The 26,451-nt window shown below is 47.8% G+C and overlaps 1 protein-coding gene across 8 annotated transcripts in view; it reads left to right on the top strand.

Moving 5' to 3' along the window:
- PAX2 (paired box 2) overlaps positions 1-3,734 on the top strand; it is an 89,581-nt gene extending 85,847 nt beyond the window's left edge. For 4 of the 8 annotated variants that reach the window (XM_087862787.1, XM_087862786.1, XM_087862790.1 and 1 more), the window contains 2 exons: positions 717-803; positions 1,293-3,734. In XM_087862787.1, coding sequence (XP_087718913.1) covers positions 717-803; positions 1,293-1,414 — 209 coding nt within the window. In that variant the 3' untranslated portion in view covers positions 1,415-3,734. Of the gene's footprint in view, positions 1-716; positions 804-1,273 lie in introns of all 8 variants that reach the window. The other 4 variants (XM_087862789.1, XM_087862788.1, XM_087862792.1 and 1 more) reach the window with 1 other exon arrangement.
- The last annotated feature ends 22,717 nt before the right edge of the window (positions 3,735-26,451 follow it).

Below are 26,451 nucleotides of genomic sequence, written 5' to 3'. Positions count from 1 at the left end.
CCCGCGGTTAGGGATCACTGTAAACAGTCTGGGGTCATCACACAGGAGAAAGGGCGAGGGGGAAACCCGGAGGCCTGGCCTTTCTCCCGCGGAGGGAGGGAAGCAGCTTCCGACGGCTCCCAGCCCACGGGCCCTCCGCTAACCGCTCGAGGTCCGGGCGGGCAGTCCACCTGCTTCCCACCGCCTCCTTCTCCTGCTGCGTGGCCCGCATATCGAATCTCGAGGGAAAGGCAGGAGGGGGGTGTTTCCCAGCAGAGCCCCCACCCCTTGCATTGGCACTGTGCTGAGATGCCATTCTTAGGACTTTCTGGGACAAAGTGTCCCGAGAGCCTTCCTTCTCCACCTTCTCCCGCTTCCACCCCGTGGGGCTATGGCTTCTAGAACCAGAGTGTCCACTAAAAAGGCCCTGGCCCCCAAAGCAGCGGGGTAGGCTTGCCGGGACCCGGAACAAACCCTTCCCCGGTGGCCCGGACCGTCTCCTCAGGGGGAGCCCCAAGCCCTCAGGTCCGTGTCGGTGCTTGTGCACCCGCCCCCCACCGGCTCTCCCCACGCAGACCCGGTGGATTGCTCTGCCTCTGTCTGCCCTCACGCCCTCGGCGGGCATTGTCCTGCCCGCCGCACCTGCACCTTGGACCCGGGGGAGGCCGCTAGCCGGGCACGTCGGATCCGCCCTGGCGTTGCGCGTGTCTGATCCCTACTCCCCCACCCTCCCGCAGGGAGCGAGTTCTCCGGCAACCCGTACAGCCACCCCCAGTACACGGCCTACAACGAGGCTTGGAGATTCAGCAACCCCGCCTTACTAAGTGAGTACGCCACCTGGCTGGCCGGAGGCTCAGCGCGTCAGCCCGCGGGTCAGCTCGGCCGGGCTGCTTCCCGACGCCGGTCCGACTCCCCGCGACCCGACCTTCGGGTGCCGGGCGGGCGCCTCGTTAGTGCAGCACTGAGGTCCCGGGATCCCTTGAGGACGCCCGCGCCTCCCGCCCCTTCCCTCCTTTTCTCTCCCTCCCCCGGGGCTAGAAGGCTTTGCGCCGCCCCCACCCTTGGTCCCTCTGGAAGGTCCCCAGTCGGGCGGTGGCGGTCACCGATCGATCGGGTCCGTCTCCCACCGGTGAATGAAGCTCTCCAGGGGGCGACCGGCCCCGTGGCCCAGCCAAGGTGTCCCTGCCCCGATCCCGCTAGACCCCAGCCCCAGGAGGTCTTTGCTTTTCTTTCCTTTTTTGTTCTCCTGTTTGTCCTCTCACCCAGCCCATTCTTCTCCTGTGTTAACTTCCAGGTTCCCCTTATTATTATAGTGCCGCCCCCCGGGGCTCCGCCCCTGCCGCTGCTGCCGCTGCCTATGACCGCCACTAGTTACCGCGGGGACCACATCAAGCTTCAGGCCGACAGCTTCGGCCTCCACATCGTCCCCGTCTGACCGCCCACCCCGGAGGGAGGGAGGACCGACGCGACGCGATGCCTCCCGGCCACCGCCCCAGCCCCACCCCCATCCCGGGAACCCTGCAGCCCTTCACACCACCCCGTCGAAGGCCGGACAGGACGGGTGGAGCCGCGGGCGGGACCCTCAGGCCAGGGCCCGCCGCCCCCAACCCCGCCCGCCGCCCCTCCCCGCCTGCCTGGACTGCGCGGCGTCGAGAGGAGGGCGCGCCCCCGCTCTCCCCTGCTTGGCCGGAGTCGGCCCCGGAGCGGACCAGCCACACCGCCCGACCTTGGCCTGGCCCGCCGCTGCGCGCGGGAGACACGTTTCTGTGACACACAATCAGCGCGGACTGCAGCGCGGCCCAGCCCCGGAGCAGCCCGCCTCGGACGTTCCCACGCCGGGAGGCTTCGCTGGAGGGACTGGGCGAAGGAAATTAAGAACAAAACGATTTTCTGCAGAAGAAGGAAGAGTCCCCCTGCCGAACCCTCGGGGAAGAGTCCTTACCCTCGCGCTAGCCGGACTGCCCCCACCTTCCGAGCGTGCCCTGCCCCAGGAGGTGGAATGGAATGGGGGCGTGGGGTCCGGGCTCTTGGGACCGGGGTTTTCATCAGGTCTTTCCGAAGTTGGGACCCAAGGCACGCAGGCCCCAGCAGCGCACACCCACCGAGCCCTACTCTTGGCTCTTCCCTACTCCACCTGAACTGCCTGGTTCCCCAGAGTCCAGGCACTCCTGCTAGTGACCGGACTCTCAGCCCCACCCTGCCCCTACCTCAGCTTTTCTTCCATCTGCCGACCTCCCATTCTCCCCTCCCGCCCGTCCTTTTCCCATCTCACGACGCTCCGCATCTCTCCTCCCTAACTCCTCGCCCCTTCGGAGGCTGTCCAGTGCCTGCCGCAGGACCAGTTTCCGCCGGCTGTGGGCACTGGTCTGGCCGAGCGGCTCCTGGACGTCCCCTCCCCCGACACAGACTCGCGATCTGCCGGTTCTGAGCTGGCGTCTGAGCTGCGGCGGGGTGGAAGTGGGGGCTGCCCAGTTCACCCCCACCGCCACCCCCAGCCTCCTCCTCCGGCAGGAACTGAACAGAATCGCGAAAAGTCTACATTTATTTAATATGACGGTCTTTGCAAAAAGGAAAAACAAAACAGAAACTCAACAGGCTGCTGCTTTGTAGAAAGACGGTGTGTGTCCTGTGAAGGCGAACCCCTGTATATATAAGCCCGCCCCACCGCCCCACCGCCCCGCCCCCCGTAGAGTCCCCACCGCCCGCCCGCCCTGCCTGTAGATACGCCCCTCTGTCTGTGCTGTGAGAGTCGCCGCTCGCTGGGGGGGAGGGGGGGACACAGCTACACGCCCACTAAAGCACAGCACGTCCTGGGGGAGGGGGGCATTTTTTATGTTACAAAAAAAATTACGAAAGAAAAGAAATCTCTATGCAAAACGACGAACATGGTCCTGTGGACTCCTCTCGCCTCTGTTTCGTTGGCTATTTCTCTGTAATTCCGTGTTTTCGCTCTCCTCGTCTCCTCCGCATCTCTCCCCTCTCTCCATCTCTCTCTGCCCCGCTGCTCTCCCCCTCTGTCTCTGTCGCTCCGTCTCTGCCCCGCCCTCGGCCTCTCCCCCAGCCCCGCCCCGGCCGCCTGGCCCCCGCAGGCTAGCTCCGAGGCGCCCGCTCCAACCCCAGGCTCGCCCCTCTGGCCGGGCCCCGCGCGCCCTGGGCCGCAGGCGGCGGGGCCGCCCCGCCCCGTAGTTGCTCTCTCGGTAGCGGCGATGCGCCCTGCATGTCTCCTCACCCGTGGATCGTGACGACTCGAAATAACAGAAACAAAGTCAATAAAAGTGAAAATAAATAATAAATAAATAAATAATAAATAAATAAAAATCCTTGAACAAATCCGAAAAGGCTTGGAGTCCTCGCCCAGATCTCTCTCCCCTTCGAGCCTTTCTATTTGAAAAGGAAGACGAGAAAAGAGAATAGTTTAAGGGGACTGCCGGCGCCCGGCCAGGCTGCAGTGGCCCAAGCGGGGCGGCGAGGGCGCTGAGGTTCAAACTCCGAGGCCCAGTCCGTCCCAGTCCCTGTGGAGCTGGCCGGGCAGGGGCCCCAGCCCCAGGACCCCGCTGAACCCTCGAGAGATCCCCTGACAGCTCTGGTCTCCTTAGCCACTTTCAGCGCGGCGGTTCGTTTTGATTCTTTTCTTTTTCTTTCTTTCTTTTCCTTTTTTTTTTTTTTTTTGTGCACATGAGAAATAAAATAATTAATAAATAATAATAATAATAATAATAATAATAATAATAATAATAAAATTTTGTATGTCACTCCCCAATGGCTCCAGGTTTGTCTCTCCCTGTCTCTGGGGTAGGCCTCCCCTCACACTCGTCGATCCCAAATAACCCCTCAGTGACCCTCCCAACTGCACTCCCACCGCGACCGACCTCCCACCCTTTCGCCGAGACCCTCTCGGTGGAGGCCGATCGCAGGCAGAGGCCCAGACGCCTGTGCCCTTCGGTCGCCACCCGCACCGCCCACCCTGCCCTTGGGACAAGTAGTTTCGTTTTCCAAAACTTTTTAGAGTAGCTTCGAGTCACGCGTCTGTACCAGGCCGGCTCTGTCGCCCTGCCTCTCCAACCCCCCCACCCCCCAGATTTAGGGTTCAGGCTCTCAGAACGCGACGTCGGAGGCGCTCTCCCCACGGGTGGGGTTGTCTGCCGCGCTGGCTCCTTCCTCCGCTCGTTGCGCAGCCGCAATTTTATGCCCAGAGAACGCGCGGAGACCGCAGACGCCCCGCCGCGAGTTTCGTCGCCGAGCACTGACTTCCAGGGCCGGACCGTGCCGGGCCCCGCGGAGACCCAGGGACAACCTGCCGCCCACGGGACCTGGCGGCCCTTGGGTTCGTTCTGGAGAGGCGGGGAGGGCGCGCAGGCGCTTGAGCCTGTGTGTCGGTAGGTAGCTTCTGTTTCTGCTTGCGTGGGTCGGCCTGCCCCTGGGAGGGTCTGGTAGTGGGAAAGTAGGAAAACGGTTTTGTTTTCTCAGACACTCTTACTGTTCTTGTCCCCCGGTGTCCAGGGAACCATCTGTGTGTCGGTCCCTGTGTCTTTTCCTGCGTTGGGAAGGGAAGGAGTGATTGTCCAGGATTGTCCAGGCTGCATCCGAGATATTTGGAAGGGGTCCCCACTTTATCTCTTCAGCAACCTCCCAGCTCCAGCCCTCCCACAAAGGTCATAGGGTCCACCTGGTCTCTGCTTTTAGGGACTTTTTTTCACTGCCATTGGGAAACCTGCCCCTTAGTCCCTATCTCTGCCTCTTCCCACTTGAAAGGCTGTTGAAACTCTAAGGAGGGACCATCTCCCTTGGCTGGTACCCCCAAACACCGCCTTCCCAACCAGGATCCCAAAGGCCTTTCGTTCCCCAAGCCCATTTGCTCGGCTTCACCCACATCATGGGACTTCAGGAGGACAGGAAGCGTCCCCAACAAATCAGCAAGCCCCGATCAAGTCTATCCCCTCTCTTCTCCCTCCCCACCTAGGTCTCCTCCCTATCCCCCATCTCATCACATGACAGTCCCATTGGCCACCCTGCCCTGCGCTGCTCCTTTTGGTCACAAGTCTCCTAGAAGAGTGGTCTTTAAACTTCTTTGATCATACACACTATCCGTAAAAAGAATTCTGAATGTGTATTCCCAATATAGGTATATTTACTTACTTACCAATTTCATAAATATACTACTAGACGATCATTATGAATTTTATAGGACATAAAATAGAAAAAGGATACGATTGGAATACATAGAAATAGAAGTTCTAATGTTCTCATCTCATGCCTAAATGGATTATTTTGCACTCCCTGGAAAATGTATACCCACTTCAGAGATCCTGCTTAGAATCCATCAAAACCCAACATGGCCGAACTCCTGTCTATTGCCTGATACCCAGTGGGTGAGTTCCTGGAAGTTGTCAGGATGCTGGGTGGGCCCAGCCAGTGCTGTCCTCATCATATGTAGCAGGCTACCTGGCCCCCAGTGCCTGGCTTTGCCTCCAGGCGCCCCAGACTGGGAACCCTGCCCTGCCCAACCCATTAAATTGGAAGCCAAGGCCTTCCCTGGGTAAGAACTCCTTACCTTCTGTTCTATTTCTGGTCACCTCCAGACCAGATTGGACAGCAAAGATCCCACTGTCTACAGTGACCACCTTGGCCCAGAAGCTTTCATGCTGTGCTGTGCCTCCCCTGAGGTACTGATCTCTGCTTGGAAATCTGAGGGGCCCCCAAGCATGTCCTATACCCTTTGACCAGTTTCCTGTTCTAATTGCAGCCCCATTTATCCACCCCAAACACGAATGGGGCCCGCTTCAATATTCCCCAGAACTCACCTAATTCTGACTCTGTGGGTCCCGTCCCCGCCCCACCCACACAGAGTTCCCGGCTGAGGTACACCAAGTATGACAATTAGAAACAGATGAAGAAAGGTGTCCTGGGTTGAAGGAACAGCAGGAGCCAAGACATGGAGGCATGGAAATATACCAGATAAAATGTGGTTGGGAGTATCAGGTGCCTGGGGAGAGACGGAGGGGGTAGAGGGAGATGGCAGGAGAGGAAGCGTAAAAGTAGTTGAGAGCCAGGACACTGGACTGGAAATGTCAGAATGGTATCCATCGCTTACACGGCTCCTTTAGGGAAGCTGCCCCACTCCCAGTCCCTCCTGCCCGTGGAGACACCATATCCGTACCAGTGACTCTGCTACTAGAATTGGACTCTAGCACAAATCCAAGCAGAGCCAATCAGGACAGGACACAGGACGCAGGAGAGAATGAGGACGTTCCCTGGGGGAGCAAAGCCCAGTGGAGGCCCTGAGGGGATTCCGCAGTCTTTGTCATCTCGGTCCGGTCTACAGCTCACTCAGGCCAAAAGCTCAAATCTGCCCTGCCGCCCTGTCTTTCCCATCCCACATCCGAGCCCCCAGCGCAACCAGACAGCTCTACCTTTAAAAGAGGCGCGGAATGGGACCACTTCTGACTACTTGCCCTGAACTGTCCTAGTCCAAACCACTGTGATCCTTTAGCTGGGCTTGCAGAAGAACATTCTCATTGGTCTTTCTGCTTCCATCTTTGCCCCACCCACCCCAGCCCTTTCTCCCCCCAGCTGCCAGAGTGATGTTCCAACAAGTTGAGCAGGTCATGTTCCTCTTCTGCTCAGAGCCCTCCAGTGGCTCCCCTTCTCTTGCAGAGTCCAAGTCAGGACCCTAAAGCTGACCCACAAAGCCCTGCGTGTTCTGGCTATTTCCCGCTCACCCCGCCCCCACCCCCACCGCCGCTGGTCACTCAGCTCCCATGACCTCCTCCAGCTCACCGTGCTCTGAGCCCGCTGGCCTGTGCACCGCGCTTCGGTTACTCCAAGCATGAGCCTTCTCAAGACATTTGTGCTCGCTGTGCCTCCTCCCACCCCCGGACAGCCCCCCCCCTTCCTTAAGGGCCCTGCTCCAATGTTCCCTTATCAACAGGGCCTTCCCGGACCAACTTAAATACACCAGCGCGCGCACACCGTCGCTCTTCTCCATACTCTACTACGCGCGGCAGATTGTGTTTTCTTGGTTCCTGTCTTGTCCTCTCCCGTTAGAGTGGGAGCGCCGTGAGGACAGACTTCCGTCTGATCTGTTCGCTGCTCTATCCCCCACGGCCAGACAGTGCTCGGCGCACAGATGTTCCACAGTGATGGACAAATAAACAAACGAGTGATGGGAATGAGAAACCAGGAGTAAGCAGGAGGCTGAGACAGGGGAGAGAAACAGAAGAGAGAGATGATGGGAACCCTCAGTCCCCGGGAGGGGCGGGTGACCTGCAGAGAGCAGCTGAGTGGCTAACGGAGGAGGTGAGAAAGGGCAGATGCCGCTCCTACGTCTCTGGAAGCCCAGTGGGTTGATGTGCTCACTGAACTCCTTAAACAACTCCCTCCATTACCTAGGGTGACTTTTCCTTACCACCCGAAGCACCCACCATTGTCCCCGTGGGGGCATCAGGGGTGCGGCCCTTCATCCATTGGGAAACCGTCCCTCCGCCATCCCGCGTAGTTCTGTGGGGCTGTCAGTCGGAGCGTCCATCGGCTCCTGACCGGAGAGATGGGCCTGAGACCTGCACCTGCCCCACGGGGACCTCACGGCCCCGGCCAAAACACAGCGTCCTCAGGTTAGGGGCAGCGTCGTCTCAGAAGGCTCGTTGCTGGGGAGTGGAAGAGAGAGCTTCTCTTCTCTCGGACTGTAAGCTGAAGTGATGGAGGGCTTGGACCCCTAAGGACTGCCCCCTACACATGGAGAGCGCACCCGCTGGGAGGCAGGCAAGAACACACAGAGCTGAGAGAGGCAGAGAGAACAAAAGCCCGGGTGGTATTCTCCGAGCCTCTGGAGCCAGCTAGGCCCGAGACAAGACCGCTTTGGGACGTCCAGGGTCATACGCCAGTACATTCTCCCTCTTTTCCCCTAAGCGGACGTGCTGAATGTCTGTCAGGTGCAATCGAAAAGGTTCTGACTTACGCGGTTCTGGAGTGCACGAATGCCCTACGAAGTACTTTGGATTTTTTTCCCTATAGGCCATGAGAGCCACAGAAGGTTTTTGAGCAAGAGAGAGTGGCTTAATAAGCTTGAATTTTTGGAAGAGCTCTCTGCCCATAATGTGAGGAGTGGGATACGAGAAGAGACGTGGGTACAGAGAGACCTGTATGAACGGATTCTGGTGGTCCAGGCAAGAGACGGTGGTGGTCCGTCTACACTCAGGATTCACTCAGAAAGGACACTGGCATGGAAAATGATACGGTTATATTTTTAAATAAAAAAGAAAAGTGCCGAACAGTAGATACATCATATAAGAAAGAGGAAAAATAGAAACAACTTGCATCTATATATATAAACATTGGAAAGATAAACAGCAATTATAAAACCGGTTATCTCTGGGTGGGGAACAGTGTGGATGCAGGCCCAGCAAGATTAAGGTGTCTGTGAATATATACCCTTTTAACGTAAGTGTAACTTTATTGAAAAATGAAATTTAAATTAAAAATGTAAAGAGACAATCAGGTCCTTGACACATACGAGCGTAATTGTTTAGTGAATAAATCAAATTTTGCTTTTTTGCTGCACAACTGAGGAAAAGGCCATCGGATTTTGATGGATAGGAGATACATGGTGACCAGAAGGCTAGTGCTTTCTAGAGAGGGAGGAGGGCCCGGGAGCGGGCGCAGGGAAAGGGGGCTAAGATCTAAGGAAGCGAGAGGCAGAGGGTAAACAATTCTTTGGAAAGGTTTGGAGGAGCTTGAGATGATGTGGTTGGCGAGCTCAAGGGAAGGTTCTTCCAGGCTGAGGGCTATGGACAAGCCTGCTGGTTAAGGCAGAGGGTGGAAGGCAGGGGTAGGTGGTGAAGACGTTTGGAGATGGATGTGAGAGGCTTATGGAAGGACTTCTGAAAGAATGGAGCTGAGGCGTAGGGGCGAGGGGTGGGGAGGACCCAGAGAATTCTACTGCGGAAAGGAAGGTCATAAGGGGAAGGGAGCTGCTGAGGTTGCTCAGAGGGATTGTAGGAGGCACAGCTGTTGTCTGCTCAGAGTGTGGGGAGCAGGGCTGGGCCCAGCCTGGAGGAGGGTAGAGTTTTGGAAGACTCTCCTGAGGATTCAGAAGGAAGTCTGAGAGCAGGAGCGTGTTGCCAGCCAGCAGCAGGGAGAACACACATGAGGCGGGGGGGCTCCCCTTGCTCAGGCTGCTTCCATCTCTCAGGACACAGCAGCCAGACTCCCGAGATTACAACCTGATCCACATCCCCCCCTCCACATGGCCTCCCTACCTGACAGAACCCCGGCAGCAACTCGGGCGCATTTTCACGGGGTCGATCTTGGTGACTGTCCCAAGTGCCTAGGCGCGGCCTCAATTGCCTTGTAGGAGAGGCCTGTAGAAGAACCAGCCCCCCAGACCCCCTCCAAGGAATTCCCAGCCCCCATATGTAACCTAGAGGCAGGACAACAAGCACGTGTGCCTGAGGGCATCTCTAAGCCAAGAACAGAAGGGACCTCAAAGTTGGCTAGGTGACCTTCAACGAGGCCCCTTCCTCTCTCTGTGCCTCAGTTCCCTCGTGTGCAAAAATCTGATGGCTCCAGGACTCCTTCCCACTTGGACAGGCCAGGCTTCTGTAGTTGCATGCTAGAGGTGCTCAGGCAGTCTGGGTGACCAGGGGCATTCGAGCTCTGTGGAAGCGGAGGGGTACGTTCAGATGGTGAAGGGGTGGAGTGTTGTTTTAAACCGTAGAAGGAGGAGGCGTGGGTTTATTTATATGTCGTCATCTCTCCCATCTGGGAGTTAGTACTGCCTTTCCTATCTTTCTTCCCAGGGTCTGCCCAGAGGTCTCTAGGGACAGGGGCTGCAAGCCCTGAGACAGGAGAGTGGTGGGGCCCATTGAGGGTGCAAGGTAGGGGACTAAGGGAGGAAGACAAAGGGAGCAGCCGTTTGGGGCCAACTACATTCCCTGCCTCCCCCACACCCCCACCTGCCCAAAGCATCGCAGTACCCTAATTAGCCAGTCCCTTAGGCCCCTGTTAGCCAGGCCGGCTGAGCGCCCAACTCCCAGGGGACCAGCCCCTTACCCCCCAGACTAATCAGTCCTTTGCTCCTGAGTGCACGAGCGCGTGCGTGCTCGCGTGCACACACATATACACACACACCTTTCTTCTCTCCCGGAGTCCCGGGGCCCATTCTAGCTTTCAGAGGGTATTTTTAGGGTGGTACTGAATTCTCCCAATGAAGACACCCCCCTTTGAGATGATTGAAGAGTTGGGGAGAAGCCAAGCAAAGTTTGGGGGGTCCTTTCCAACTGGAGTTTTCTCTCAAACTTGTAGGATCAAGAATGTGTAGCGAAGGATGAAGCCATGAATGGGGGTGCTCTACGGCACCCCGAGCCCTTGGGCTGGCACCTCTCAGGCCTCCGTCTATGGTCACTATTCACCCCAACCCAGACCCCCTCCTCCCATTCATCTCCCATTCGTCTCCCCACCCCCTTACCCCCCGACACCCGCACTGTCAGCCCAAACACATGATAAATTGCCCTGTCAACAGAATTCATTCAGGGACCAATTAATTCCACAGAAATGAACCAGGAGCCATCAGTTGCTGAAAAACTCAGAGTGCAGGGAGCGGAGGGAGGGGGTGCAGGCGGGGGGTGGGCGGCAGAGGAGGGGACGGGGAGGCTGGGGAAGTTAGTCTGACAGAAATTGGTCATTTAATGCTTAAGTGCACGCTAGACAGCCCTGTCATCGCCCGCGGCCCCCGCGCGGGATTAATTATCAGAGGAGGAGAGGGCAGCCCAGCCCAGCCCAGCCATCTGTCACCAACCAAGGCTAGAGTCACCCAGGACTTGGGCCACCCTGAGTCCACTTCCGAGTCTTCAGGCCTCCTGTTTCATCAGCTTACACGTCCTCCCAGATCCCAATCCTCGGTCCAACCTCATATCTTAGACCCTCCGCTGCATTTAGTCAGGCCTCGCCATCAGCTAGCCCCACCGGGAGGCCTTCTTTGACCCCTTGACTGGATTAGGCCCCATAATCCCTGTACTCCCCCATCATTACCCTCAACCAGCTTGGGTGCCTCTCTTTGTGGAGCGAAAGATACAACTGTCCCACCCAGTGATCCTAGTGTGAGGGAATGGCGCCGTCTTCCACATCACTGCTCAAGCCAGACTCCTACTAGTCACGCTGGACTCCTTCCTCTCCCTCGTCCCTCTCATCCAGTCAGAATCCAAGTCCTGTCCTTTCAGCCTCCTGGAAACATACGAGATCTCGGCCGGTTGCTTCCATCTCCTCCCCACCACCCAAGGCTGAGCCATCAGCCTCTCCACCTGCTGCCCCAATCTAGGCTCTTGCTAGTAGCTAACATTATCTTTAAAAGTACAAATAACATCCTCTTGTGCCCCTCCACACACACACATGTGCACACACACACACACACACACACACACACACAAAACCTTCCAGTTCAATACTCTTTGGTGGACCACCATGGACCTTCAAGGTGTCAAGTTCAAACTCTTAACTTGACTCACAAGGCCCAAAGCCCCAGCCTCACCTGCAGCATGCTTCCCCTGCTTTTTCTGCTCCAGGCCCACTGACCTTCCTTTCCAGCTTTGCATACTCTGTTTTTCTCCGTCTGCAAACCCCTCCTCCTCAATTAACTTTACTAACTCTTATTCATCTTTGAGATCTCAGATTAAATGTCACTCCCTCCAGGAAGCCTTCCCTGACCCCTTGATGTGCTTTTACAGCTCCCAGACTTCCTCATTCATCAACATGTCACCTTACTTGTACATTGTCTCTTTTTCCACAAAAATGTTAATTTCATGAGAATAGAGTCCACGTCTTTATCCTTCTGTCCTGGCGCTTAATAGATGCCAGAAAATAGTTGTTGAATAAATAAATTAATGAATAAAGGCCTAACCTTGTCTTGGCTCTATCCCTGGCCTGACTCTGGGGCCAAGCTCCCCAGAGTCAGATCTTTTCTGGAAGCCCAAGACATGCTGGGGAGACTGGGGAGATGAGAAACCCTCAGGGAACACTCAGGAAACTTGTGAGCCCATCGGACTCACCCAAAGCAGCTATGTTAGGTGGGTTCAGATGAGGCTGCCAAGAGACAGAGGTTAGAATGGTCAAGAGAATGGCTGGAAGGTCTTCCTAGAAGAACAAAGCCCAGGGTCTGGAAGAAGCATGCTCTGTGCAGAGATATGGGTTGGCTGAAGCATGGGGCTGATCAGAGAAGGAGGGGGTAAAAAAGTTGGAAAGAAAACCTTCCAAATATGATTTTGATATATTTACCAAAGGTTGAACTGACAAGACTTGGATACTGCTGGGATGAGAGGGATGGGGAGGGGAGACAAGTTTGTGAAGGACCATGGATGCAGGGCTGAGTTTGGCCTTTCTCCTGCCCTCGATGGCAGCAGAGTTGGGAGGGTGGTGGTCATCGACTGCTTCTAAAGATGGCCAGATGCAAAGTTTTATTTGCAAAGTTAACTCAGGCTGCCAGACAGTGTGGTTAAAGGAAAAAGTTGAGGCAAGGGAATCATTAGGAGGACGGTGCAGTTACGAAAGAAAGAGAGAGAGACATTGAGCTGTGGAAAGGCTTGTGGTAGAGAAGTCTCCCACGACAGGCAGAGGGGAATGCGGTGAGCTGAGTATCTCCATTTCCAAGAAGTCCAAGAAGTCCTGTGTGGACTTGGCTGCCAATTGGATCCGAAGGTAAGAAAGAGAGAGAGAGAGCAAGTAAGCCAAAGTTTGTGTTGCAAGAGCCTGGATGACTGATGAGGCCATCAGCAGTGGTAAGGAAAGAGGCTGACTCGGTACTAGAAACAATGAGCTGGACTTTGTACACATGCCTGAGTTTGGCACGTCTCAGCGTGATGTCTAATCGAATTAAAGAGCAGTAGCTTGGGATGTACAATTGGGAGCCATACCTGCTTGCATTTGCTCTCCTAGCCTCCAAACTTGCATTTCGGTTTGGATAAGCCAGTGTAATTTTGTGACAGTAGTGTCATTCTCCAAGTGGTCCTACAATAATATATACAATGCAGTAAAGATGTGTTGTCAGGTACCAGCGATGGTGTAGGGCTGTAATAAGGTAATCTAGAAATAAAATAACTATATGCTAATTTAGTAATATCAACCAGGAAGTAATGGGTCCATATATTAGCTAACAATACGGCTGTATTGTGGTAGTGAGGTAACCGTGTAATCAGCGCTACTGTGGGTGCTGAAATGACTGTAACAAGGCATACAGCCCAGCAATGAGCGACACCCTGACTGTACTCATATTCACTTGGTAAGGAGGTATTGCTCCAGCGACGCCACGACTTACTGGCAGCGTAGCGATGATGTCACACAAGAATAAAGCCTCCAGGACAATGGAAAGAAAGAGGATAGAACCCTTAACCTGAGCCCCGGGGCCCTGAGACTAGAGGGAGAGAGCTCTAAGGGCTCAGGATGCAGCAGAGGTCTGGAAGCAGCTTCTGGAGGGATGATACAACCTGGGACAGGAAAGAGCTGAGCCAAGAAGGAGAGTTGGCGAGGCAAGAAAACTGGTGGCTCTGTGCAGCTGGCCGGAATGGAGGGGCCTGCGCTGGGGTGGGAAGGAGGCAGCCCCGGACTGCAGACTAGTATCTGAGCGCCCCTAACAGCATTCAGCGCTCTGAGGGCTCATGTGGCCCAAGAGGTGTCTGCTCCCTCAGGAGCTAAAGAGGATGGTAAATCACATCCAGTACTTGCAAGATTCTTGGAATCATCAAATTGACAAAAATATAACAGAAAACCCAGAGCTAATAATAACACAATTGAAAACAATTCACATTTATCCAACCCTTAGCAAGGGCTAGGCACTGTGCTTTCCCTGCATTATCCACAATAACCCTGTTAAGAAGGTTTTATTGTTTCTATTTTATAGATAAGGATGATGAGACTGGTTAACAAATTTGCCCTGAATCCCATAGCAAGTAAGGGGTAGAGCTGGAATTCAAACTCAGGCCCATTTCCCTTTAAAGCATACCATGTCCTTGCCATTGGGTATCTGCTTTAATAAGTGTGTGTCCCTAAGTAAGAAGCAAACCAGGGAGCAGGCTGAGCCACAAGAAAAACATATAACATATTCCTAGACACTAATTTTATTAAAAGACCAGTGTTAAGCTGGATAAAATATGTATAATAAGCAGCCATTTAATAAAGAAAGGAGGAATATGATTACATATACTCATTTACTTACATTCTACAAAATGGAAAGATAAACCAAAAAGTCTTTTAAAAATGTGCATCCATTGAAGAAGGGAGGAAATAAAAGGACAGGAACGGGGTAGAAGGTAGATATAACTGATTATAGCTTATTTTGTAGATTTGACTTCAGAACCATGTAAATATTTTACATAATAACACAATAAAATAAAGTAAATAAATAAGCAATCCCCCCAAAAAAACAAAAGCAAAATGAAACAAATGAATCTAACTATCTATGGAGTTGGTGTCATAACCACATAGACAGAAAATATTTCCAGTAGTTTAAAACCTAGTAATTGACTGTACATACGTTCCCTAGTGGGACATATACTAATAGAGCAAATAAACAGTGATATCAATATTCATGGAGGTTTTCAGTGGGAGAGGAACAAACAAAACCAGATGGAAGATCAATGAAGACAAGTAAAATCCCCGTAGTCTTGGATTTAATTGGACGTATTAATAATAACTCTTGATGCATTTTACCTTTTAAAAAAATTTTTCCTGGATCTGTCCATGGAAAAAGGACAAGAAAATGACCAACTCAATACCAATAAGCACCTCTAGTCCCCAGATTGTGGTCTTTAAATACCACTCTGCACTAAAAGGAGCCCGGACTCTTTGGGGAAATCGAAGATTCCAAGTCTGAATTAGGAAATGTTAAAAATGACTCTGGAAATCTTGTTATCTCAGAAAGCAGAAAGCTATTAAAGACTACTAGGGTCCTGTTAAAAGGACTTAGAGGCTCCCATTGGTCAATGACTAGATAACTGAACAGCAATGAGAATAATAACTGCACTTAACTGAAACTCATCAAACATATTTAAATTCATGAGTCCATAATTATACCTAAAAGAAAAGCCTTACTGATCTTCATCGGAGGGTGCTAGGGAATCAACTAATTATTTGGGAAACTGATAAAGAGAAAAAAAATCAAGTACTTCTACTGTTTTTCTTATATGAAATGCACCTCAGGAAAATCCAATAGTGGGCGAGGGGAAATTTCTTTTTATAGAAGTCTTCCAGCTAATAAATGAAGAAAGAATGGCTAGCATTAGAATATCATCATTTTGTAACCCCTAATGGAATAATAGATCTAGAAAACATTCATTGATGGCCGTTAATTTCACAAAAAAGAAGCAACAGAACATTATGTGCCTCTCGATGAAAATACCAAAAAAAAAAAAAAACCCTATTAAGTAGTGTTTCCAAAAAATCACACCTGAATCTGATCAAGCCACTAATTGTAACTATCATTTTACAGAAAATATTACGAACAGAGGAACCACAAGGATGCAATCTGATTTAGGTGCTTGCTTGTATAGTTTCCCCAGACTGTGAGAAACTTTAGTGCAGATAATCTGGCTTCTTCAGTAAGGAAACTGCAAGCAGGGGGAACAGAGAGACTAAAAGAGACTTAAGAGACATATCAATAATTTCAATATATTTGAATCTTGTAAGTAGTTAAAAAAGAGGAGGATCAGGAAGAGGAAGAGGAGGAAGAGCAGGAAGAGGAGAAGCTATGAGGTTATCAGGGAAATGTAAACACTGCACTAATGGCACATTATGAAGTTTTTATTTTTTATTATTTATTTATTTATAGTTCTAGGAGTAGAATCTAGTGATTCATCATTACATATAACACCCAGTTATATGAGCGCTCTCCTTAACTAATTACTTGGGAACCTGATAAGGTTTCCAAGTGCCCTCCTTAATGCCTATCACCCATTTGGCCCATCCCCCCCACCCACCTGCCCTTCAGCAACCCTCAGTTTGTTCTCTATAGTTAAGAGTCTCTTATGGTTTACTTCCCTCTCTTTTTTTCTCTTTCCCCTATGTTCATGTGTTTTGTTTCTTAAATTCCACATATGAGTGAAATCATATGGCATTTGCTTTTCTCTGACTTATTTCACTTTGCATAATACTCTCTAGCTCCACCCATGTCATTGCAAATGGCAAGATTTCATTCTTTTTTACGGCTGGGTAGTATTCCATTGTATATACACCACGTCTTCTTTATCCATTCATCAGCCTATGGACGTTTGTGTTCTTTCCCTAATTTGGCTATCGTCGATAATGCTGCTATAAACATAGGGGTACATGTGCCCCTTTGAATCAGTATTTTTGTATCCTTTGGGTAAATGCCTAGTAGTATATTTGCTGAGTTGGAGGGTTCTATTTTTAACTTTTTGAGGAATCTCCATACTGTTTTCCAGGGTGGCTGCACCAGCTTGTACTCCCACAAATAGTGGAAGAGGGCTCCCCTTTCTCTGCATCCTCACCAACATCTGTTGTTTTCCTCAATTTTAGCCATTCTGACAGGCGTGAGATGGTATCTCATCGTGGTTTTGATTTGTATTCCCCCGATGACGAGTGATGTTGAGCATCTGTTCGTGTGTCTGTTAGCCATCTCTGTGTCTTCCTTGGAAAAATGTCTATTCATGGCTTCTGCCTATTTCTTAACTGGATTATTTGGTTTTTGGCTGTTGAGTTTGTAAGTTCTTTATAAATTTTGGATACTAACCCTTCACCAGATATGTCATTTGCAAATATCTTCTCCCATTCCATAGGCTGCCTTTTAGTTTTGTTGATTGTGTCCTTCACTGTGCAGAATCTTTTTATCTTGATGAAGTCCCGGTAGTTCATTTTTGCTTTTGTTTCCCTTGCCTCAGGAGGTATGTCTAGAAAGAAGTTGCCATGGCTGAGGTCAAAAAGGTTGCTGCCTATGTTCTTCTCTAGGATTTTGCTAGTTTCCTGTCTCACAGTTAGGTCTTCCATCCATTTTGAATCTATTGTTGTGTATGGTATTAGAAAGTGGTCCAGTTTCATTCTTCGGCATGTTGCTGTCCAATTTTCCCGGCACCATTTGTTGAAGAGACTGTCTTTTTTCCATTGGATATTCTTTCCTGCTTTGTTGAAGATTAGTTGACCATATAGTTTTAGGTCTATTTCTGGGTTTTCTATTCTGTTCCATTGACCTCTGTGTCTGTTTTTGTGCCAGTACCATACTGTCTTGATGACTACAGCTTTGTAATATAGCTTGAGGCCCGGAATTGTGATGCCCCCAGCTTTGCTTTCCTTTTTCAAGATTGCTTTGGCTATTCATGGTCTTGTGGTTCTATACAAATTTTAGGATTATTTGTTCTGGCTCTTTGAAAAATGCTGGTGGTATTTTGATAGGGATTGCACTGAATGTGTAGATTGCTTTGGGTAATATAGACATTTTAACAATATCTGTTCTTCCAATCCACGAGCATAGAATTTTTTTTCATTTTTTTGTGTCATCTTTGATTTCTTTCATCATTTTTTAATAGTTTTCAGAGTAGAGATCTTTTACTTCTTTGGTTAGGCTTATTCCTAGGTATCTTTTGATTTTTGGTGCAATTATAAGTGGGATAAATTCCTTGATTTTCTGCTGCTTCATTATTGGAGTATAGAAATGCAACAGATTTCTCTACATTGATTTTGTGTCTTGTGACTTTACTGAATTCGTGTATAAGTTCTAGCAATTTTTTGGTGGAGTCTTTTGGGTTTTCTCTACAGAGTATCATGTCATCTGTGAATAGTGAAAGTTTGACTTCTTGCTGATTTGGATACCTTTTATTTCTTTTTGTTGTCTGCTGAGGCTAGGACTTCCAGTACTATGTTAAAAAACAGTGGCGGGAGTGGACATCCCTGTCTTGTTCCTGACCGTAGAGGAAAAGCTCCCAGTTGTTCCCCACTGAGGATTATATTAGCTGTGGGCCTTTCGTATAGGGCCTTTATGATGTTGCAGTGTGTTCCCTCTATCCCTACTTTGTTGAGGAGTTTTATCAAGAATGGATGCTGTACTTTGTCAAATGCTTTTTCTGCATCTGTTGAGAGGATCATATGGTTCTTATTCTTTCTTTTATTAATATGGTGTATCACGTTGCTTGATTGGTGAATATTGAACCACCCATGCAACCCAGGAATAAATCCTACTTGATTGTGGTGAATAATTTTTTAATGTACTGTTGGATTTGACTTGCCAGCATCTCGTTGAGAACATTATGAAGTTTTTAGATGTGCTAATGATATTATGGTCATTTTAGAAAGTCCTTTTCTTTTAGAAATATAAGCTGAAATATTTACAGATTAAATGATACAATATCTGGGATTTGCTATAAAATAATTTGGGGGTGGAGTAGTTGGGGATTATACGGAATAAAGCTAGATATAAACTGATCATTGTTGTAGCTGGGTTTGTTATACTATCCTCTCTATTTTTATATATTTTTGACTTTTTCAGTAATAAAAAATTTTAAGGCATTGTTATATTAAAACAAACTAGTTAAATTTGGAGATAGCTATTTCCCCCACCTTGATTTTCAGAAAGCTGACATCTGTCCTCAATTGCTTAGCTGTCCAAGCTGGAGATTCTGAAAAGAACTGACCAGCCCAAAAGAAAATACTTCTAGATTCTGGCAATTGGGGTCTCCCACAAAACATCTGGGTCTCCACCTTACTACTTTTCAGTGATATCTACTAATCAACAAATCTCAAACATGTACACAGAGTTTCCAAGCAGTCTTTTATTGCCTTACTTTTGTGTAGTGCTGGACAGGAAAGGATACTAATGGTTTTAAATGAGCTTCTAACATAAGAGATAAAGACCAGAATTGACTGCCACAAGAAAAAGAACTTGAAAGAATCAAAGACAATTCAGGGAAAGGAAGAAAACTAAAAACAAACCAAAGAAACAAAAATCCATCTATACTCAATAGCCTCAGAGAGGTAAAAGAAACTCACATCCATGAAACAAAAACAGGGTCTATTTTTAAGGTACATTTGGAGAATAATAATTTTTAATCCCCTGGAAATTAATATACATGTATATGTGCATATATGGGTATTATATATGCACATATATAATATCAGAAGTAAAAGTATTTTTTTAAATTTTTTAATGTTTTTTTATTATATTATGTTAAAAGTATTTAATAGAAGGTTTTCAAGGTAAAGTTAAGAAAATATCCAGAAAGTAGAGTGAATAGCCACAGATATGAAACTAGGAAAAAGAAATTAGAAATCAAGAAAACTAGAGAATAGATACAGAAAGAATAAACAACTGACCAACAGGAATCAGAAAAAGAGGACAAAGAAAATGGAGGTGAGAAAATTATTTAAAAGTAATTCCATAAATTTTCCAAAAATGAAGAACATAAATTTCTAGATTGAAAGGACTTGCCAAATACCCAGAACAATGGATTTACAAATTCCCATACCAAAGCACATAATCATAAAATTTTAAAACAAGAGATAAAGAGACGCTTCCAGAGTGAGAGAAATAAGGGGGGAAAGGGCTTAATACAACAGTTAGGAAATAAGAATGGCAGCAAACTTCTCAACAGCAACAATGGAAACTATTAGATGATGGAACAATACCTTCACAATTCTTAGGAAAAATGTTTTTGAGTCTAGAATTCCCAGCATAAATATCAGTGTAGTATGAGACCAAAATAAAGTCTTTCTCGCAGTTCCAAAGTCTCCCCACATTCCTTAGCATCCTTTCTTAACAAATTACTGGAGGATGTCCTCCATCAAAAATGAATTAATAAAGAGGAATATTTGGGTCCCAATAAGTGAAAGATCTAACACAGGAAAGAGGTGAGGGGAATTCCTAAAATGATGCAGAAGGAAAATGTCATAACGACAGTTGGGGAACATATCCATGGAATAATCATATAGATATGAACAGGAACAGGCACACCACATACAGTTACATACGTTGTTCCTGACCAAAGGTGTCTAGCTTGGTGGACATAAGTGAGAGCCAAAACTCGTCTTGCACTCTGCTAGCCACACCGCATTCCTGATGAGGCATTGCATCAAACCTAGAGGAGAAAGATACCCTTAGTAACTGATCTTCCCAAAGAGAGCAGTATTCTGTAACTTGTCATCCCAGGAAGCTCCTTTTTACAATCCATCTGTCCAGAAGGGATACCTTTTTAAGGAAATTGACTCAAAAGGGTCATTTGTGTTAATGATGGCCCTGCCTGGAAAAACTATAGGTCCAAAAAGGATGCCACCAAGAAAAACATGGTAACAATAGGTTGCAAAATATGCTTGACAAAAATAAAAAGAGTTTCATATCTCCGTTGGGAATTTGGATTTGAATTAGTAACAAGTAACTAGAAAACTTAGCGAACAACCACACACACACACAAAAAGAACAACAACAACAAAAAATACGAAGGCAGTTTTTAACTCCAGGGAAAACACAACAAATAAATAATGTGGCTACCTCTGAGGAACATGCCTGATATGTCAGGGATGGGAGTTAGTGAGAAAAGGGAGAACTTTTTTTTTTCTTTTAAACAGTTTTATTTTAATTTTTATCTTACGGATTCTTATGCCATGCATTATTCTAAACACTTTACTCATTTAATCCTCATAACAATTCAAGGTGGATCATCTTCATTTGATAGAAGAGAGTTGGCTCTGAAGTTTTTTCAATGAGCAGGTGTTCCTTTTTAAATAATAATTTTTAAAAATCATGAGCCAAAGAAATCTATTCTCCTCATATGACAACCATTTGGTTATTTGAATTCTTTTCTTCTCTAATATAAAAAGTCCTAGTTCCTCCAATGAGGTCTCAAAGGTAGAATTATTATGTATGTAGATGTATTGCAGTACTTTCTTAACTGACTGAGCCACCCGGACACCCCCAATAACACCTTCTTTTACTGTCAAATATGTCCTAGTTTAGCTAATAAATCTTATGGTCATAGTACTTTGTGTTTAGATTCTTTACCATGGGGGTTGCCTTCCCCTGGTCATCTCGCGTTAGAAGGGACCTCAGCCCTCAACCTAGCAAAATATGGAAACCAGTAGGACTTTTGGCCTTTCTTATTCCAAGCTTTCTGCATCTACTAAGGCAGTTTGGGAGCCTGGGCGCCATCACACTCCTGGCAGTGCCACATAATTCATTCACAATGAATTAGCTGTCAAATAAGCTGTCTTTCTTGAGTGACTCATTCTTTTTTTAAGATTTTATTTTTAAATATTTTAAAAGAATCTCTACACCCAATGTGGGGCTTGAAAACTCACAACCCCGAAATCAAAGGTCACGTGCTCTTCCAACTGAGTCAGCCAGGTGCCCCAGAGTGACTCATTCTTAAAAGAGGGCTCTTAGTCCCATGTTTGCACCTTTGATCTTTTTAACTCACTTGGAGGATTCCGTATCCACCCTCCTCCAAATGTCATTTGTTCACGCAGGACCATCGTTCCAGCCTGTCGAGATCATTTCGAATCTCAATTCTGTCATCCAACCTATTAGTGATCCTGTTCCTCTTTGTGACGGTTGGAAGTGTGATGAGCTGGACACCTACATCTTCATCTGGGCCACTGATAGAAACATTGCATGACCAGGGCCTTCCACTGGCAAGACCACCCACCAGCAAGACATAATCCTTATCGTCATTGTACTTCTTTGGGTATAGTGAGTCACCGGTTATGAATCCTCCAAGCAGGGCGGTCATGCAGCCCACATTTCTTCATTGTATCCACAAGGATTATATGACAAACTACTTCATACCTTGACGAAAGCAAAAAACACTTCAGCATTCCTTTAGCCTCCTCATTCAGTGTCCTTACCAACAAAAGAAGTATGATATTCTGCCCTTTGATATGTGTTCTTAGAGAACTCATGCTGGTTTCTGCCGAAAAGCAGACATGTTTCCCTTGCTGACCACTGCCATATCCCATACATATAATCATTTTGAGAATTTTGCCAGGAATCAACATCAATCTTGACAGTCTTTAATTTCCAAACTCATTGTCTATGATGAATATAATGGCAATACTTGTCCATTTCCATCCCATGGCACCCTTCCTATCCTCCATGATTCCCCAAAGGTCACTGAACGCAGATTTCTGATCACATATGATCTTGACAACTGTCTGGACCCGGACCATTTCACAGTGATTTTTTTCCTACTATTTCTGATTTGAAATCATTCTCCTTGACACCCTGGAAAGAAGGGAGCGGGGGAAGGTAACAGCTCTTCTCTGTCTTTGGTTAACATCACACCATGACCTTCTACCCCAAAGGTTGTCCTGAGTATTAAACACATTTTATTCATTTATTTACTTAATTAATAAGTAAAATCCAACCGTTCGTTCATTCATTTATGTTTAATCACACACGTGATACATATTCATTAAAATGCAAATATTACAGATAAAGCTAGAGCTGTCATTGACCAGTTCTCCTAATTCTAGTCCATTCTTTTTTTTTTTTTTTTCAGAAAGGGAGGGATGGGAAGAGGTAGAGAGAGAGGGAGAGAGAGAGAATTTTAAGCAGGAGCACAATGTTGGGCTAGATCTCACAACCCTGAGTTCATGACCTGAACTGAAATCAAGAGTCAGTAGCTTAACCGACTGAGCCACCCAGGCGCCCCTGTAGTCCATTCTTTATTGTTACTCGCTGGGTGTATACTCTTCCATGCATTTACACACATTTACGTACATAAAAAACATATGCTTTGGGCTTTTGTTTAAGTGTGTTGATATATCTTGCAGAACATATCCCCTCATTAACATTCTCCTGGCAGAACATCTCCAGGTTTTCTGCACCCAGACTTTACATCTCCCAGTAACGTATTTCAGTTGTTTATATGGGAAACATATATACTATTTGCACCCCCAAAACTCAATATGGCATTCTAAACATCATGATGCACAGGGAGAATCCTGAGTTCCGTTTCAAATACAATTGGTAGAGTGTCAGAATCACGTGTAGACGTTTTGAAAAGCGTCAACAAAGGGGATGTGAGTCGGGAGCGTGGCTGACGCCGAGGGGACTTCTTATTGCTAACAAAGCAGTCATTTGTCACAACCATAGTCATTGTTCGGTAACCAGGAAGCAATGTTTTGAGCATTTTCCATCCTAACATAATAAAGAATTTGTTATTTACATAGAGGCATTTTACTGCGATTTGGTTATATTTTAGGAAATCAGTTGAGGGGTTGGCATATAACCTGGTATCATTTTTCCCATTTAAAATAATGGAAAAGAGTGTTTGCAAAACACCCACCTAGTGTTTGCAAAAAGAGCGCTTGATCTGAAGGGATGGATTTCTGACATGAAGAGAGAAAATACTGTCCATTGACAGATGCAGAGGCGAACAAAATGTGGTATGTACACGCTATGAAATATCGTTCCGTCATGAAGAGGAATACCGTTCTGACCCCTGCTACAGCATGGATGAATCTCGAAAGCATTACGCTCCATGAAAGAGGCCAGACGCAAAAAGACAAATATTGTAATGATTTCATTTATATGAAATATCTTAGAAGCAAATTTGGAAAGACAGAAAGTAGATTAGAGGTTCCCAAGAGCTTCTGTGGAATAGGGGGTCATGGCTTAATGGATACAGTGTTTCTGTTTGGGATGATGAGAAAATCTGGGAGGTAGACAGTGGTGATGGCTGCACGACACTGTGACTATGCTTAACGCCACTGGACTGTACGCTTTAAAATGGTTAAAATGGTGAATTTTATGTTATCTATTTTACCACAATAAAAAAAAGAAAGGTACTATGTATTTAAAAAACAAAAACAAAACAACTCTTGGGACGCCTGGGTGGCTCAGTCAGTTAAGTGGCCGACTCTTGGTTTTGGCTCAGGTCATGATCTCAGGGTCGTGAGATCAAGCCCCGCGTGGGGCTCCACGCTCAGCAGAGAGTCTGCTTGAAGATTCTCTCCCCCTCTGTTCCTCTGTCCCTCCTCCTCCCTCTCTCTCTCTAAAATAAATAAATAAAATCTTTTTTAAAAACTCCTCTTTTTAGCTCTGAGGTTCTTATTTACATTGAGTCCTGCTAAGATGAACATACATATGGAGAAATTCAAGGAGAATCTTGCTTTTATCTTATTAAACTTTTTATTTTTCTTGGAAAAAATAGAGGTAGGATGACAAATGTCTTGTTATGTAACTTGCTTTGCTCATTCAACAGTATGATTGGAAAGCCCCTGTGCCGGTACCTGGATTTTTGCAGAGTCCTGCGTCGGATATGTGTGTGTGGTATTATCGGCCCATGGTAGGGCCGGGCAGTTTTTAGCAGCCTCCCCTGTTTGGGGGCTCTAACCTTCCAGATGCTTCTCACAATGTGTTGACAGTGTCCCTCTCCCAGTCTCTCTTCCTTCCTCCCATGGTCTATGCAAGCCCGGGGTCCATCTGGCCTCATCAGAGGCCTTCCCAGGCAGGCACAGTGGTGTGCTCCCATGCCCGTCCTGGGTTTAGAGATACATGCTCAGAGATGCTCTTTGCATTATTGTTTCCAAAGTAGAAAGCATCCATGTCCATCAATCAGAGGTTACTCAATGGCATTATCCTTACAGTAGACGCCTACGCACGCATTAACAAGGTTGGTATAGATTACACAACTGTATTTATTGACATAAAAAATTGCCCACAATTGTTAAGTTAAAAAAAGTTTTAAAAACAATATGTATTGGGACATCTGGGTGGCTCAGCTGGTTAAGCGTCTGCCTTCAGCTCAGGTCATGATCCCAGGGTCCTGGGTTCAAGTCCTGCATCAGGCTCCCTGTTCAGCAGTGGAGTCTGCTTCTCCCTCACTTTCTGCTCCTCCTCCTGCTCCTGCTCTCTCTCTCACTCTCTCTCTCAAATAAATAAATAAAATCTTTTTTAAAAATATGTATTATACAATACCATTTTTGTAAAAAAAAATTGATTATGTCCCTAAAAATAAAGTGTGGAAGGCTATACACTGAAACGTGAACAGTGGTATTCTGGGTGATAGGATGGCAAGTGATGTTTGATTTTGCACACCTGAACTGCCCAGTTTGTTTAATTAATATTCATAACTCATGTAACGTAGGCAAGAACTTTTTTTTTAAAGTGAAGTTTGATGTCCCTGACTTCCGTAATTGTATGAAGCTATTTTAGAGTACAAATTACATTTTTAAAAAATAATTATTTATTTGTTTTAGAGAGAGCACGAGCTAGAGGGGCAGAGGGAGAGGGAGAGAGTCTTGAGCGGACTGTGCTGGGCGCGGAGCCCGACGTGGGGCTCCATCTCACACCCCTGAGATCACGACCTGAGCCGAAACCAAGAGGCAGACGCTTAAGCGACGGCACCACCCACACGCCCCCCACAAATAACATTTCTTAGGCTCTTCTCTCTCTCTGCATGAGAGCTGGGGTCTCCACTCTGAGGCCGAGGGAGTTGGTGGGGGAAAGGGAGGGTCACCATTCCTGGTGCGGTGCCAAGCTTTGGCCAGTGGCTTTATCTCCAAACTTGCATTTAATCCGCACAACAACTGAGAAGGGGTAGATATTATTAGGCCTCGTTTTACAGATGAAAAAAGTGAAACTCTGAAATGGTAAATAACCACCTTCAACATGCAGCGAATAGGTAATTAAAGCAAAATTCAAAACCAGGTCTGCTTGACCCCAAAGCCTTCTTCCTTTCATGGGTCCCTATAGCACCAAGTTTTACAGATTTACCTGGGCTTTGTTTTTCCTGACACCCAGTCGTCAGCTTATAGTTTACAGCTTTTAATCAGCACGTCTCTTCCCGAAACTTCCCTGACTCCCCTGCAGTCCTCCAAAGCAACTCCTAGCCTTTAATCTTCAACGCCATTTGTAAGCTCACTTTCACATCTCGTCTTCAATCCTTCCCTGCAGAAGCATGAACTCCAAATGCCAGAAGAAATGAAGCCATTCCCCACACCCCCAGCGAACCCAGATCTCTTCAGGGTCTCTACCTACGACTGCGAGGTTCTGCAGACAGCATCTAGGAGCTCCAGCAGGTCCGGGCAACGTTCTGCCAGACCTCGGATGCCAACCACAGAAGGTCCTCTGGGATCCCTATCAGGGACCTTCCAGGATGTCCCTCACAACCGACATCAGGGAGGTGTCCAAGATTCTTCCCACTTCCTTCCTTAGTGGCTCTGCGTGAGAGAACCTGGCCCTTCCTCTCCCAGCACCTGTGCGGTCCCTGTGGGTCAGGCCAGCTCCTCTCTGTGGGCCGTCTCACCGGGGCTTTGCCTCCCTACCTTCATTTCGGCGTCTTTTCATTGCCAGATTTTTCTTTCCTTCCTTGTCCCCGGAAGATGAAGTGCAGCCAGATGGCCCTGTAACCCTTTTACCTTCTCCTCTGATAGAGACACCGGTTTGCATTTCCAGCACCCAGAGCCAATGACAAGCTCAATGACGAGCGCAGTCAGGTAAACACAAGCTCTTGTCCCTCCCACTTCCCTTGTCCGTGGCCATTTCTGCCT

The sequence above is a fragment of the Ursus americanus genome, chromosome 6, assembly GCF_024610735.1.
Source record: "Ursus americanus isolate L20-20 chromosome 6, mUrsAme1.1.p, whole genome shotgun sequence".
In the NCBI taxonomy this organism is placed as follows: Eukaryota; Metazoa; Chordata; class Mammalia; order Carnivora; family Ursidae; genus Ursus; species Ursus americanus.
This window is presented reverse-complemented; position numbering and strand designations above follow the sequence as displayed.